The 14,577-nt window shown below is 43.2% G+C and overlaps 1 protein-coding gene across 1 annotated transcript in view; it reads left to right on the top strand.

The window, feature by feature from the left end:
- RP1 (RP1 axonemal microtubule associated) overlaps positions 1-13,415 on the top strand; it is a 206,939-nt gene extending 193,524 nt beyond the window's left edge. Inside the window, exons 52-58 of the mRNA XM_066624417.1 lie at positions 1,946-2,097; positions 2,711-2,786; positions 3,836-3,914; positions 4,042-4,285; positions 6,344-6,426; positions 9,830-9,901; positions 13,361-13,415. Coding sequence (XP_066480514.1) covers positions 1,946-2,097; positions 2,711-2,786; positions 3,836-3,914; positions 4,042-4,285; positions 6,344-6,426; positions 9,830-9,901; positions 13,361-13,415 — 761 coding nt within the window. The remainder of the gene's footprint in view (positions 1-1,945; positions 2,098-2,710; positions 2,787-3,835; positions 3,915-4,041; positions 4,286-6,343; positions 6,427-9,829; positions 9,902-13,360) is intronic.
- Positions 13,416-14,577: the final 1,162 nt, after the last annotated feature.

Genomic DNA, 14,577 nt, shown 5'->3' with positions numbered 1-14,577 from the left:
ACCATGCAGGTACTATGCAGCTGAACCTGCAAGTTATGCCGGATCCCAACCCTGTTCCTCCAGCAGCATGGAGCAACTTCAAATTGCAGGAGGTAGCACAAGTTTGAGGAGACCCATAGCAGCTGCAGTGGTTTCCCGGGGGTAAGGGAAAGAGTTTCCCCTTACCTTTGGCTGAGCCACTTTGCAGCCCTATCTTGTGCTGGATACAGCACAAGCCTCCTGGTTTGCCTGTTCCAGAGCAAGAGAGGATTGCACTGTAAGTCCTTTCATATACTCCACCAGCTTTGGAATGCCGTGGGCAGGGGCCGCACAATTAATACCCTTCTTTGGTCCAGGCACTGAATGAGTGTCATCTCCTGCCTTGTGCAGGAACCAACCAGGAAAAGAATGTCCCCATCACAGCCATGGGTGAGAGGTAATATCCTGAACTGGCCATAGGAAAATGGAAAGTGGCCTTTGCTGGGTCCCATGAGCCGTGTCATCCATCGAAAGCTTAATAATCACTTTGCTTATTGAAAAATCATGGCTTTAGCAGAACTTTAGTCAGGGTCTCTTCTTGGAAGCTTTAAGTGTTGGTTACAATGGCAGAAGCATTAAGCAACTCTTGCTGGCATCCTTCAGTCTCGGAAGACTATGGTGTCATGCTCTGAATGGTGGTTCTGGAACAGAGTGTCCTCTCCAGTGCGCAAAGCCTGGGTAAAGTAGGTATGGAGGATAGGCTGTTACCCATGCAGCAAATCCCTCCTCTCCACGTTACTGAAATGGTCCAATGGAAAGGCAGAGGCCAATATGGTTGGTTCCAGCGGCGTCGCAGGAGTTGCCAGAACGTGACTGTGTTCAGCCATGAACTGCCTCAGGGACTCCGGCTCCGAATTTTGCCTCGAGGTTGACTCCTGAAGCCTTTTCCATAACTGGATGTAGCCACAAGACAGTGGAGGTTTGGGATCAGAGTTTTCCTTCTCTCAGATGAGCTGCCTTCCCAGGCTGACGAGTCCCATCTACCCGGTGATGGGTAGCAACTAATACCCATCACTACTACACAACTACACTACACTACACTACATTACACAACTAATTAAATAATAATTAGTTAAGCAACTAATACCACAACAACACCCGCCACCACATGCGACAAACACTAAAGAAGAAGAAGATGTGCAAGTAGGACATATGGATCCCTATGTCTGTCTGACTTTCTCTCTTTTCAGATTTGTGGAAGCTTTAACCAATTCTAGAAACAAGAGTCTCTCAGACTTCAAAAATCTCACACCTCAGGAAAGTTCTCAAATCCTGAAGGTGTTAAGAATTCACTGGTGACTTCCAGTTAGCCACCTGTGTCTTCTCTCCCAATTAGATTCTCTCACACTGTGTTGTCTTAACCAAGGTGAGGAGTTTTAAAATGGGTATACATTTGTTCTTATGAAAAAATCACAGGTATAAGATTAATTGTATGAAAATTAATCCAAAGTGAATCAAAGAAGTTTGAAAATAACCTGAAAGCTTTTGTAGTAAGGATGAGGCCACACTCACCAGAATCTATGTCATTGTCTTTGTTGCAAAGAAGTTCACTATCACACACTCTGTTGACTTGAATACCAGGAATTAATTTTAGGGAATTATATCCTGCCTTATCAAGGAAGCTTTGAGCTCATATGTAAAGATTCAGTCCAAGCAAAACCAAAATGAGAACCAAAATCTTCTATCATTCACAGGATCAAAGAGGGAAGTGCCCTTCAAGGCTAGTTAATTTTCTAACGTCTTAAACTTTAAAAGTTCAATTCCTGGCATCTCCAGCTACAGCTAAGAAGACCAACTTCTGAAACCACTCAATGTCAACAATACAGAACCAGTACTGATTCAGTATAAAGGTTGTTTATTGAATATATTCTGATTTGTATAGTTATGCAGATACAGTGGGTTGATTTTCTTTTTTGTTATCTTACAGTGGTTACCTATCATGTAAAAGTATTATCTGATGATATTTTGAGCAAGATAAACTTGGTACATATTTCTTTGTGCATATATGGAACCAATGGGGACACTGAAGACAGACCACTTTTGTTACTACCTTCTGTGATTCATAAAGAAGACAATGAGGTATTCAAATTTCTCACAATTATCTACAAAAGCAACCCTTTAAAGCTTTAGTTTTGAATCCCAAATTTATCAGACATAAACATAACAGCCCAGCCCTAAGGGCTAATAGCCCTGGGAGAACAAGTGTTCCGCCAGCACTACCTACTTTAGTGCTATCGCAAAAGCACCTCTGGCAGCATGCTTCCCAAGCACCAGTGGGAAGGCCAGAGCCTTCCCACATGTGTCAGGGGATCGCTAATCACCCACTGAAGCAGGTCAGATGGGGGGGAACTGAGTGGGGAGGCTGCAGGAAGGGGGTGGATCCAGTGGCAATGGTTTGTGCTGGATCCTATCTTCCTTTTGGCAGCGTCCCCGGCCACTTTCTCTCCTCAGACTTGCACCAGTTACACAGCTGGCATAGTTTTGAGGAGATCCATTGTGGAGCAAGAGGCTTATGGAGGGATAAAAGGATTTAAATTCCCTTCCCCTTCCAGAACCTCCTTATCTCCCCTCTCCCCTGCTGGATACAGCAGGTGCCTTTTTGGTGCAGCTGCCACCAGTGGGGAGGGGGGGATAGGATTGGGCTGTTAATATAACCTTTACCCTTACTGAAATTGCTACTGCATATTTTTAGTCATGTACAGGTCAGATAGATGCTGTCGATCTGGGAGACCTGCACAAAGTTACCCTTCTCATTGGAAGCAAATCATGTAAGTTCTATTTTTTACAAATCGGCTGGACAAAGACTCTGTACGAAACCTGACAATTCCCCTTGAAATCAATAGGATGAAGTGGTCTCAAGGTTTAAACACAACATAGCCTGTTTGATTACATAGGAGTAATCTGTGTCTCTGAATGTGTGGATACTTAATTGCCCTGGACACCCCCACCCGCAACTAATGACACAAAACCAGATACACTTTATCAGTATGCAGCAGGCCCTGTCTAAGGAAACTCCTCTTAGTGCAGGTACCTACCCTGGAAAAGACAGGGACCTTGTCACCTCTCCCTTGGGCACTGACACCCTGTCTCAAACCTGGGATCACCACCAAGTAACCCAAAAATCTCAATGCCAATTCCTGGAAAGGGGGTTGAAGCAGCTAAATTGCTGAGCCTCTCTCAAGCCAGACAGCTTTTGAGATAGATTTCAGGCTCTAAGTCCCAGTGGAGTTACCACACTGCATCTCCAAGCCAGACAGTCTTTTGAGACCAGCTCTCATTTCCCCGTGACTCTTGCTTACCTCAGGATGCACTCCTGATCCCTAATCCAATCTCCTGCCCTGCACTTTCCCTGCCCATGTGGCCTCCTTTACAGTCTGGAGTAGAGGAAAAATGCCAACCTTGGCCAATCAGTTGGAGAGAAGAAATGTCCTACCCAGCCCCAAAGGTGACTAGCTACTCTCAGACTGCCCAACTAGGTGGCTTGGTTGGGTCCACTATGCAGCCCAGCTTCAGAATGCTGGGGATGAGGCTTGGTGTGCCAGCATTTCACATGCTCTGCCCCCAACTGACTCAAAGGCATCAGCTTGGTCCTAAAACAGGCCCTTCTGTCTCATGCAGGGAGCAGGACTGGGCAAAGAATGCCCCTTTGAACCAAGTGTGACAAGGTGGCATTTCCAGAACAAGTCTAAAATGATGGAGAGAGTCATTAAAATGGATGAACTTGTAATGATGCCCACTTATTGATATACAATACCAGCTTCATACAAACTCTTGATGTGAAGTGAAATATTTCAGTTGCTTGTTGTTTCTATTGTAGCTGGCAAATTGACTATTAAAGCACTACATTTGAGGGAAGCACCAAAGCAAGAGCCTGTCTATGTGTTTGAAGTGAATGAGTGAGTATGATATATAAACACAAAAATCACCAAGAAGTTGGTTTGTCACACAACAGGTTAGATATTTACTTGTACAATTTTGATCAGTATATGACAGATTTTCTTTTTTCTTTTCTTTTTTTTTAAGAACATTCCATCTGAATGCCAATTCCCCTGAAATAAGAAGAGAAATCTCTCTGTCTTTGATTACCAAGGAAGATGGTGAAATGGAAGATCTGGCAGAACATATTATTAAAGTGTACACTGGTGACAAAAGAGGAGCAGGGACTGATGCTAATGTGCATATAATTTTGTTTGGAGACAAAGATTCATCTCATTTAATTGAGCTCAATAAATCTCTGGATCACAGAGATCCCTTTGAAAGAGGAAAGGTAAGCAACATGGTGCTGATGTTATCTAATTTTCCTGTCTTAAAGAAGGCACTTCGGAAGAACTTTTCAAATTTTCCCTCAATCAGGAGATACACATAGCAACTCCTTACTGGGTGTACTGTCAAAGACAAATACAAGTTTGCTTCTATATAATGTGTGGAATGGCTATTAAAATATTAATGTATAATCTTCACCCTATATCCGCGGGGGGTATGTTTTTGCTGCTACTGCAGATACCTGAAACTGCAGATAGGAGAAACCATACTTACTGTTACACCACACAAGCCCTCCAAACTGCTTCCTCTTCATGCTTGGAGGACAAGTACTAATATGCAGATGAGATGAAGAAGCTCTTTGGAGGGCTGCAAATGGGTAAACAAAAACAGATGAGATGAGCGCAATGGGGGGAATCTGTGAACCTCGGATATCAAGTCCATGGATATTGGGGGGGGGTAAACTATACCCCTAAGCTACAAAACTGTACAAAGCTTGGACTTCCAAAAATATATATTTGATAATAATCCTGATGGCAAACAAACATTGACACTTCATAGTTGCAGGTGGGAAATTATCCTAGGTTTAAAAATCTGTCCTAAATCTTCTTCACAGTTTTTTCCAGAATTTAACAGTGCTTATAACTTCCATGCATAGATGAGACAAAACAGTTGTGTGGAAAAGTCTAGTGGTTGATTCTTCCTAGAAATTTAGTACCACTTAAGACCATGAGATAGGCTTGGCTGGTACCAGGGGAACAAATGCTCATAGGTTTTTGGCAAGCTCTGAGCCAAAACTTGGCCTTCACTATATTCTAACCACATTTTCAACCATACTGAATCTATATATAAATATATCAACTAATTTAAAATAAATGCTTAAAAAAAGTTTACTTCAGTTTTTGGTGTACTGATAAGTGTTTGAAAAATGGAGAGGTAAAAGAGAAGTTAGGGAAAATTAAAAGATTATCCATGATAATCCTGTGAAGGTAACAGAATGCTGTTTGTCACAGTATCAGTTGCAGGTGCTTGACTGTATTGGTTCTTAGTTTGAATACTTTGGTTTAATCTACCAATAGATTATATAATTCTAGCTCCAAACAAATTCAAGGTGGAAGGATTAAAAATGTTGTAATAATGAAACAGACACAAATGTCGTATACTATCATCACCTATATTTGATATCTAGGGGTACTGAGAGCTTGCCCGAAATAAGAACATGCCTTGCCTTTACCCTTCTGCGTCAGTGATACTGATGGTCAACATTTGACTGAGTCATGGCTCATGGAATATTAGCAGCTGTCACACAGCCCAATCCTATTCACACTTTCCTGGGAGTAAGCCCCATTGACACTAATGGGACTTCTGAGTAGACATGCATAGGATTGGGCTCACAGTCTGTTGTATCATGACAGCAGATGAACTGAACATCTGTATTAAGAAAGCCTTCTGAACATAGTTTTGGTGGTTGATTTCTTTGAAGGAAATACAATACATATATGAATACCCATCGTATACTGTTTCTTCCAGACGTTGGAAATGCTACCATATTTTGAACCAAACTGAGAAGTGCTTAAGACAGAGGTTCCAAAACTGGGGTACTGCAATGTCCCAGTCAGAGAAGCTCTGTCTCTGTCCCCTTAAGCAGCAGGGAGAGGGGAAAGGCAGCAACACAATCACCAAGATCACACCACTGCCTGGATCAAAGTTTTTAAAAAAAAAAATTTTTTTTTTTTAAATTCTTCAACCAATGGCTGGCAATTCATAATACTGTACACAGCAAGAGGAAAGCAAATCTCTTGTTTGCTGAAACCCCCAAATGACAAAAATGCTTCAGAGAGGTATTGGGAAGTATCTTTTTTTAATTTAAGGAAAAAACTAAAGACTAGCAACATTGAAATTTACCATACTCGTTAATAGCAATAATCATATATTCCTCATGCCTCCAATTTAATTTTTTTCTGCACAGCTATATTTAAATCAGTCCCCAAGCTGACTCAGGTAAACATACAGTTTTTAAATCTAAATTTATTACATTATAGTGGCTTCTCTTTTCATTTTAAAGACTGACACATTCAGAATTAAGACAAAGAAAATTGGAAGGCTGCAGAAAATTGAAATTGGACATGATGGGAAAGGATATGGTGAGTACATCTATTTGTATATTATGTACATGTCCTCATTATGTTTTGCATGCATTGAGATCTGCACCTAAGGGCCCAATCCTATGCAATTTTCCAGTGCTGGTGCAACCCTGCTGTTGGGGCATGTACTGCATCCTGCAGTGGGTATGCAGTCAAGGAGGCCACTTTAAGGTATGGGAACATTTGTTCCCTTACTTTGGGGCTGTATTGAGGCTACACCAGTGCTGGAAAATTGGATAGGATTGGGCCCTAAAATGTTTAAATGGCTTATAATGATTGTGCAGATGTTCAGTCCATCATTCAACAGATAAAAATCAAGGTTTATACAATTCATTTCAATATTTGTTATAGGGGTGCATAATATAAGTTACATTTTATTATGAGGGCTACTTGTTTCTGAGGTGCACAGCAACTTTTTTTAAACAAGAATTTGCCATTTAAAATCTGGCGTAATGGGAGGACTTCTAGCCTAGTTTCCTTAGCATATCAGCTTTTCACAGAGCTATTTGGTTTTGGGATCCCTCTCCAACAAAATATCCTCCATATTGCATACATTCCAGTGTGGCAACCATATGCAAACCCAAGTGCACATCTGTCTAATGTGCTGAATTGATACCTGCAGAATTAGTAATGCTGTGGTTTGAAGCATTTTGTTGGCACAGCAAAGCATGTCTACACAAAGCATGTTGCCATCACAACAAACCCAGGGTTGGATTGTGAATAGACTTTGGGCACAAGCCTAACCAGGTTTACTCAGAAGTAAGTCCTGTTTAGTTCAATGGGGCTTACTCTCAGGAAAGTGTGGTTAGGATTGCAGCCTTAATGAAAGTGCTCACTTGTGGATTGTGTTGTCTGTAGCTGATTTGTATGTAACAAATGTATGCCCCACATTAAATGTACGTTTAGTGGAAACCTAAATAAACTATATTTAGTTGAGTATAATTGTGAGAAATAACTGAGAAATGTTCAAGATGCATTTGAATTTATGTATCAAAACATTATCAAAAATAACTTTGTTTTACTTTCACTGACTAGAAATCTTGTATTTCCTTAAGGAAACTGCCTGCCTTTACCAATGCAGTTCAAGAGCTTCTATATTGTTTGATAGACACTGATAAAAAAATTCATTTCATTCCATACTTCTATGTTGTTACCAGAACAACCAGTTTGAATTTGAGGGAACCAGTTTGTTACCAGTTTGAATTTGAGGGAAAGAGCAGACTAACTTCCCAATAAGTTCCCCATATTACTTTATTCTTTGCTCTATTGACCTTACTGACTCTCCTAACAAGTTTTGGCAAAGTAAGCTTAATCACAGTAGTACATTGTATTACATTTCCCCCTATTATTAGCAGAAGATATCCATACTAAACTTTGGAGCATAATCATTTTTTACATGTACCAGTACATCTCAACAGCCATTAGCTTTCTCCAACCAATGACCCAATTTGCTACAATTTCCATAATTTATCAGTAAATTCTGTGTTTACTGGACAGTCAGTGATAAATGCTCAGAAATCTTTAGACACTTTATTGTACATATTGTGATTCTTCTAAATCTAGTGCAAATATAGCACATGTACTTATTCTAAAAATGCCTACGTACTGTTAATGCAATGAAATACTGTTTTTATTCCCACACACAAATATCAACTGAACAGGTGTCACCTGAAATAGCAGGCATTTATCTCTGAGTACATGTCAGCCTGCTCTTCTCATAAAAACCTTGTGTAGGCAAATCTACTTGCGCATAAGTTCCTTGGCTTGCTGTTTCAAGCACAGCCTGGCACATCTACCCAGAACCAGATCTATTTAATGTAAGCACCCAGCTGGTTATTTCAAGTGGCAGGCAGGTGCATCAACTCTATAAACTGCTAAAAATCAACTATGTAAACTGCTTTGTGAACTACTCTTATTGAAAAGTAGCATATAAATATTCTTAATAAGCAACAATAATAACTCACAATCACATTGACTTATAAACAGGCTTGCCCTAAGCCAATCTGTCACCTGAAATGACACCCAATTCTGTTGCCTACTCTCCCACCCAATTTAATTGTCCACCCTGCGTGCCAGTACCCCCCTCCAGAGTCTACTGCACCTCATAATCCTTTTCTACCACTATTGCCACTTCTTGCAAAGCAGTAAGGGAGGGAGGATCCTGGAAGCAGAACTTATCCTGTCCCAGTATCTTCCCTCATACCAGTCACTTTACAAGGAGTGATTGGGGGTGGGGGGTGGGAAGGGCAAGAGAGTAGGTGGCAATCCTTTTCCCAATGTTCTCCTGGAAGGAGTATGCTTGGGAAAAGGATCACAGAAGCATGGACAAGGAGGAGGCAAGCCTGCGTGTATTTATTTTTCACGTTTTGCTGTTCCCCTCCTTTTGTCCTCACAACAACCCTGTGAGGTAGGTGAGGCTGAGAGAAAATGACTGGCCCAAGGTCACACAGGAGGCTTCATGGCTAAGGAGGGATTTGAACCTGGACCTTCCAGGTCTAAGCCCACCTCCCAAACCATACACCACCCTGGCACCCCTCTTTAGCCCTCAAGAGGAAGATATGGCAGCAGCCAAGTGGAAAAGCCAAGAACATAGCAGGCTCAGGGAAGTGGTAGGCAAGAATGGGTTATAATGGTAGCTTCCCATGTTTTCTGCCTTCTCAGCCTGCTGCTTAGCCTCATGCCTGGGCCACCCCCTCCCCAACACACACAAGTAGGTACCTGGGCCCTTCAGTTTCATGCAACAAGCTGCCAGTAGGTCTTCTAATGACTAAGCATTCCTGTGCACCATTTTCCTCATTTTGCCTGTATACTGGTAAACCCAATCATTTTACTGATAAATGATGAAAATCGGTAAAGTTGTATATTTTGCTGAGGAGCGCTCATCAGGAGTGATTGTACCACAGGTGTTCTATCATTTATCAACCCAAAACGGTAAATGTTATTCTTTCCCAAACAATGAAAATGTTCATTTCTTATAATTCTTTATCAAACATGCACGGCTGACCATAAGATTTACTGGTGACATTTACATTGCCCTCTGAAGATCTTGCCAGTAGATGTTAGCATTTAACAAGTGCATGCACCTGCTTACCTACCAGCCCCCCCTTTCTCCACTATTGTTGTTCCTGTATCAATATCGAGTTTCTGAGGCAGACCTGACTTTTCACTCCATGTAACAAGCTATGTATATTAATGATGCTGTATATGCAATAATGATAATGAATAGTTAAAACATTAACACTGCTGAATTTCTTATATTTAGCATAAAACACCATGTTTTCTTTATTACTTTAAACCCCCTATGATACTAGGATACTGCAATGACTGAAAAAGAAAATTATAATTTCCATGGAATTGTCTGTGCTCAAAGGTGCAGATAGTTAAACCTGTTTTTTCTTTACAGCAAGTGGCTGGTTTCTGGATAAAGTAGAAATCACAGATACATCTACAAATGACCAGTACTGCTTCAGTTGCAACCGGTTTGTTCCTCCTTTTTAAATTTTTTAAGGAGTTCTATTGCGTGCTGTTCAGTTTCATTGCTACAGCTTTCTAAACAATTAATATCAGTGATATTACCCAGTTGACTTAGAGCAAGGAAAAAAGAGATACCCTTTCAAGATTTCCACACTGTAATTAAAGTAAGCAGGTGCAAAGAACAGTAAAATGCTGAACGGTGGCATTCCAGAGCTTTTGGGCCCAGGCCTATCCAACTTTCCAGCACCAATGCAGCCCTGAGGTAAGGAAACAAACGTGACCTTACTTTGGAGAGGCCTCCGTGGCTGCCACCCCACCACAGGATGCAATGCATCAGCACTGGAAAGGTGGATAAGATTGGGCCCTCAGCTAATATCAACCATTTGCCTCACTTGCTGCGGTACTTTTGGTCAACCTTGGTGGAGGAGCACAGCAATCCTCATTTCAAGGATAAAGAGAAAACACATCTGTAGTCTGTCTGGCCTACATCAGCACATAGGGAAACTGGAGTAAAATAAATATGGTGTATTTTAAGTAACATTTTAAATGTTAGACTTAAAATACAGGATACAAAAGACAACTCAGGGGTGTTAGTAACCATGCTGTTTCTGTGTTCTAGTTTAGATAGTGGACAGTCAGTTGCCCTTGAGTGGCTTGGCAAAACACACACACTTACAGTACAATCCTATGCATGTCTATTTAGGAGTAAGTTCCCTTGCGCTCAATGGGACTTACTCCCAGGAAAGCGTGTATAGGATTGCAGACTCACTCACTCTCCCCCCTTCCTCCTCCCCATCTTCAGCTCCTTTGGAAGGTCCACCATGAATTTGGGTATCAGAAGCAAATTGATGCAGAAAGGAGTGCACACAGAGCCATACAATGAGCCAAAGCAGTGGCAGAGCAGGACTCCTCTTGCCTCACACCTGTGCACACCTGCCTCACACCTATGCACACCTGCCTCACACCTGTGCACACTGCAGCATTGACATTTAACTCCTCAGACAAGTCAGAGAAGGAAAGTGTGAATCAGAATCACGCACGAGGGGACCCAGTGTGGGCAGAGGGAAGTAGGTTTGAACCCAGCTTTCAGGCACAGACTTACTTGGAGCTAGCAAGGGACTGGGGTCGGCTGGTGGTGCAGCGCAGACCACCCTTTCCTGGTCGACCTGCTGCTCCCCCACCACACTTGATGTTTTCATCGGTGCCTGTGCAGTTAGGCTGATGCATGGGGGGGGGGGGGGGGAGATGGTGATGTCTTTGGCACCACTGGGCCCAGGTGAGGTGGGGATAGGCAGCAGGAAGGCCACACAGGTGGGACCTGTAAGGCTGTGATGAGGTTACCTGGAGGGTTGGGGGTGGAAGGGGCTGGGAGCAAGATCTCCACTCATTGGACAAGACCAGGTACGAAATGGGACTTCACTACCCTTCCCCCACCCTCCTCCAAGGCTCGAGGCCACGAGGGTGGGAGAAGGGTAGTGAAGTCCTGTCACGTGCCTAGTGCAGGTTGGGCCAGTAGGTGGCGTGTCAGCGAGCGCCTAGTCACCTCTCATAGGGGGAAGCCCCCCTGTCCTTCGAGTCTCCCCGCCCCCCTCACCCTCTGCCCTCCCATAGTCTTGACCAGGCAGCCCCATCTAGCTGCTGTTTGGCAACCAGACTGAAGCCCTCCCCTGCCCCCAGCCAGTAACTGCCTCATTGGACCCAACCAGTGGCGTAGCTAAGGGAGTGCAGGGGGTAGTAGTTGCACCGCGCATCAAGCTTTAGGGGGGCAACAACTTGACAAAAGTGACCAAAATTGTGAAAATCTTGGTATGTATCAATAATACCATCATGTTATATATCATTGGAAAGGTAATTTAATGCAGAATGCAATGAAACCAACAGCATTGGAGTATCTGTATTCTGTCAAAAGTTATGGCCAATTAACCAGAAAATGAAAACACAACTTCTTTATGGAACAAAAGGTGGATTTTCTTAACTCAAAACTGACCTATGAGACTGATTGTTCTGAGAGCCAATGATATGTTGTTATGTTATTGACATGTTACTGACATGTTATCATGATAAAGAATGAAACCAATAAGATGTTAATATGTTAGCTCTCATTTCCATGTATCATAATATAGTTACCCTTGCTAACTAGGTAAAAAGGCACTTTTTCAAGTGGTGCCCCTCTTATATTTAGCAGGGGAAGAATAACCATCCCTCTTCACCCCAGCACAGTGTGCTGAACCAATCAGGGACACGCTTTTCATTTATTTGCTTAATTAAATCTGATTTTGTCTGGGAGAGGCTACAAATCTTCTTTGACCCCAGTAGTAGATAGATGCCTTAGCTATGCCACTGAGGCAGCAGAGCAAGTGGTGGTGAGCTGCTGGAGCGAGGAGGTGAGTTCCTCCCAGTTTTCACTTTTTTTAAAGCCCAGATGTGACATCACTGCTAGTTGTGACATCACTTCCGGGGCAACATTTTGAGCTTGGCACTGGGCTACACGATCATTAGCTATGCCACTGGACCCAACGGTCATGCTCCAACCATCTCCTACCCCTCACAGCTGAATTTCTCACCTGCACTCCCAAATAAGAGCTGGTGTGACTAGGCGTTTTAAGGCGTAGTCGCCCACACCAGTCTTTCTCAACCAGTGGTGCGGGTACCCCCAGTGGTACCTGAGGTGGTGTCTGGTGGTACTCATGGGACCCCTGGACACCTGCTGCCCAGCAGCAAGATGAGTGAAGTGACATGTCAATAACTACACCAGTGTTTCTCAGCCGGTGGTACTGGAGGTGGTGTCTGGTGGTACTTGTGGGATCCCCAGGCATCTGCTGCCCAGCAATGAGATGAGTGACAATAACTGCACCAGTCTTTCTCAACCAGTGGTGCGGGTACCTGCAGCGGTACCTGAGGTGGTGTCTGGTGGTACTGGCGGGACCCCTAGACGTCTGCTTCCCAGCAGCAAGATGAGTGAAGTGACATGTCAATAACTACACCAGTGTTTCTCAGCCAGTGGTACTTGAGATGGTGTCTGGTGGTACTCATGGGATCCCTGGACACCTGCCAGCTGGCAGCAAGACCAGGAACATGACACAACAAACAGCAGTAGGAGGCTTGGCAGGCAGAGCTCCAAAGCATGCTTTCACATGCTTAAAAAAGCCCTCCCATCCACCCTGAGCCTCTTACTGGTGTTTGCTGCATCACATCAGGCCTCTCAACTCATAACTTACTGGCAATGATGTCATCACCAGTTACTTCTGATCATACTTCAAACAGGTGGATCATGTGAAGAGGTACAGGGGAGGACAAACGCTGAGAAACACAGGGCTAGACCAGTCCCCTGCCAGTGCTAAGATTACCAGAGTTCAGTAGGGCTAGGAACAGGTCTGTATTAAGGACCCTGTGTGTCTGTGTGAACACGCATGCTGGAGCTTCTCTTCCAGAAAACAAAGAGTGTTTTATATTTTCTTCCTCAGGTGGCTGGCTGAAGATGAAAACGATGGGCGCACTGTAGTGCAGCTTTATGTGTAGTTATGCTTTCCAAGAATCCTGCTTCAGCATGCTTCGCCCTCAACGTCTAGCTGATCTGGTTTATTTGTATTTCCTAATTGTGGTGGGATAAAAAAACAAACCTGTAATTATCATGAAGAAGTATCAAAACAATTCATCATGTTTTAAAACGTAACTGTCTTGCTAGCTATTCCAAACACCCTTTTATACAGATGTGGAATAAAAGAGATATTGAGTGTGGCAACAGGTTTTGCAAGTGCCATTTGTCCTTTCCCAATATTTGGACTTACTGGGAAAGTCCAAATATTGGAGTTACTAATTTTTGTATTATTATATATTTTCTTTTTTTTAAAAGGCAGTTTGTGACTACGACAAGGGGCAATCTGGTGAATGTTTTGTATTCCCAACATTTTTCTTCTGAAAACAAAGGCAAGCACCAGCCTAGTATTGTTCTACACAGTTTGTCCATCCATGTAGCTACTCCATTGGGTAAATTATCTTTGTGATAACTATGGGTCAGTGCTAGCATCCATACTGGTCCCACTTGGTAAGCAATATGCACACTCATGCTGCCTGCACCTTCTAGCTCCTTCACTTCCTTGTTTTTGCTAGACAGATAAACTGCATTAACCACCATTTACAAAACTAACTGAGAAAAAGGGGGGGAGGAGCTGGGATCAAAGATGTAGTTGGGGGGGCAGAATTTCAGGACTTCTCCTGCAGCAGAACTGGTGATGTCATCAGCAGGAGTTCTCAGGTGCTGCCTTTGAAATGGTTTTTAAAGGCTCTTGGTAGAAAAGTAGTCTCCTGCTCAGCAGGAGAAAACTGTGGGTGCAATCCTAACCAACTTTCGAGCACTGACTTAGCCGCAATTGAGCCCCAAGCTAAGGTAACAAACATGCCCTTCTTGAGGAGGCCCCTTTGACTGCCTTCCCACCAGGGCCTCTGAAAGGAATTTAATCAGGGGGTGCAAAGTTTCTTTTGGGCCCTTTTGCAAAGGGGGAGAGATGAAACACAGTGGGGGAGGGTGGTGAAGGGTGAGCAGAATGGGAAGGAGGGGCAAAGCAGGTGAGGGTAGACACAGCTGGAAAAGTCTTTGGAGCCCAGGTCTACCCACCCATGTGGCATCAGTAGTGTCCCCAGCATCCCGTATGGGCAACAAGTCTGATAGGAAAATGCCAGA

The sequence above is a fragment of the Tiliqua scincoides genome, chromosome 4 (assembly GCF_035046505.1).
Source record: "Tiliqua scincoides isolate rTilSci1 chromosome 4, rTilSci1.hap2, whole genome shotgun sequence".
Classification (NCBI taxonomy): domain Eukaryota; kingdom Metazoa; phylum Chordata; class Lepidosauria; order Squamata; family Scincidae; genus Tiliqua; species Tiliqua scincoides.
The sequence above is the reverse complement of the archived record's forward strand: the minus strand, read 5'-3'. Positions and strand labels throughout refer to the sequence as shown.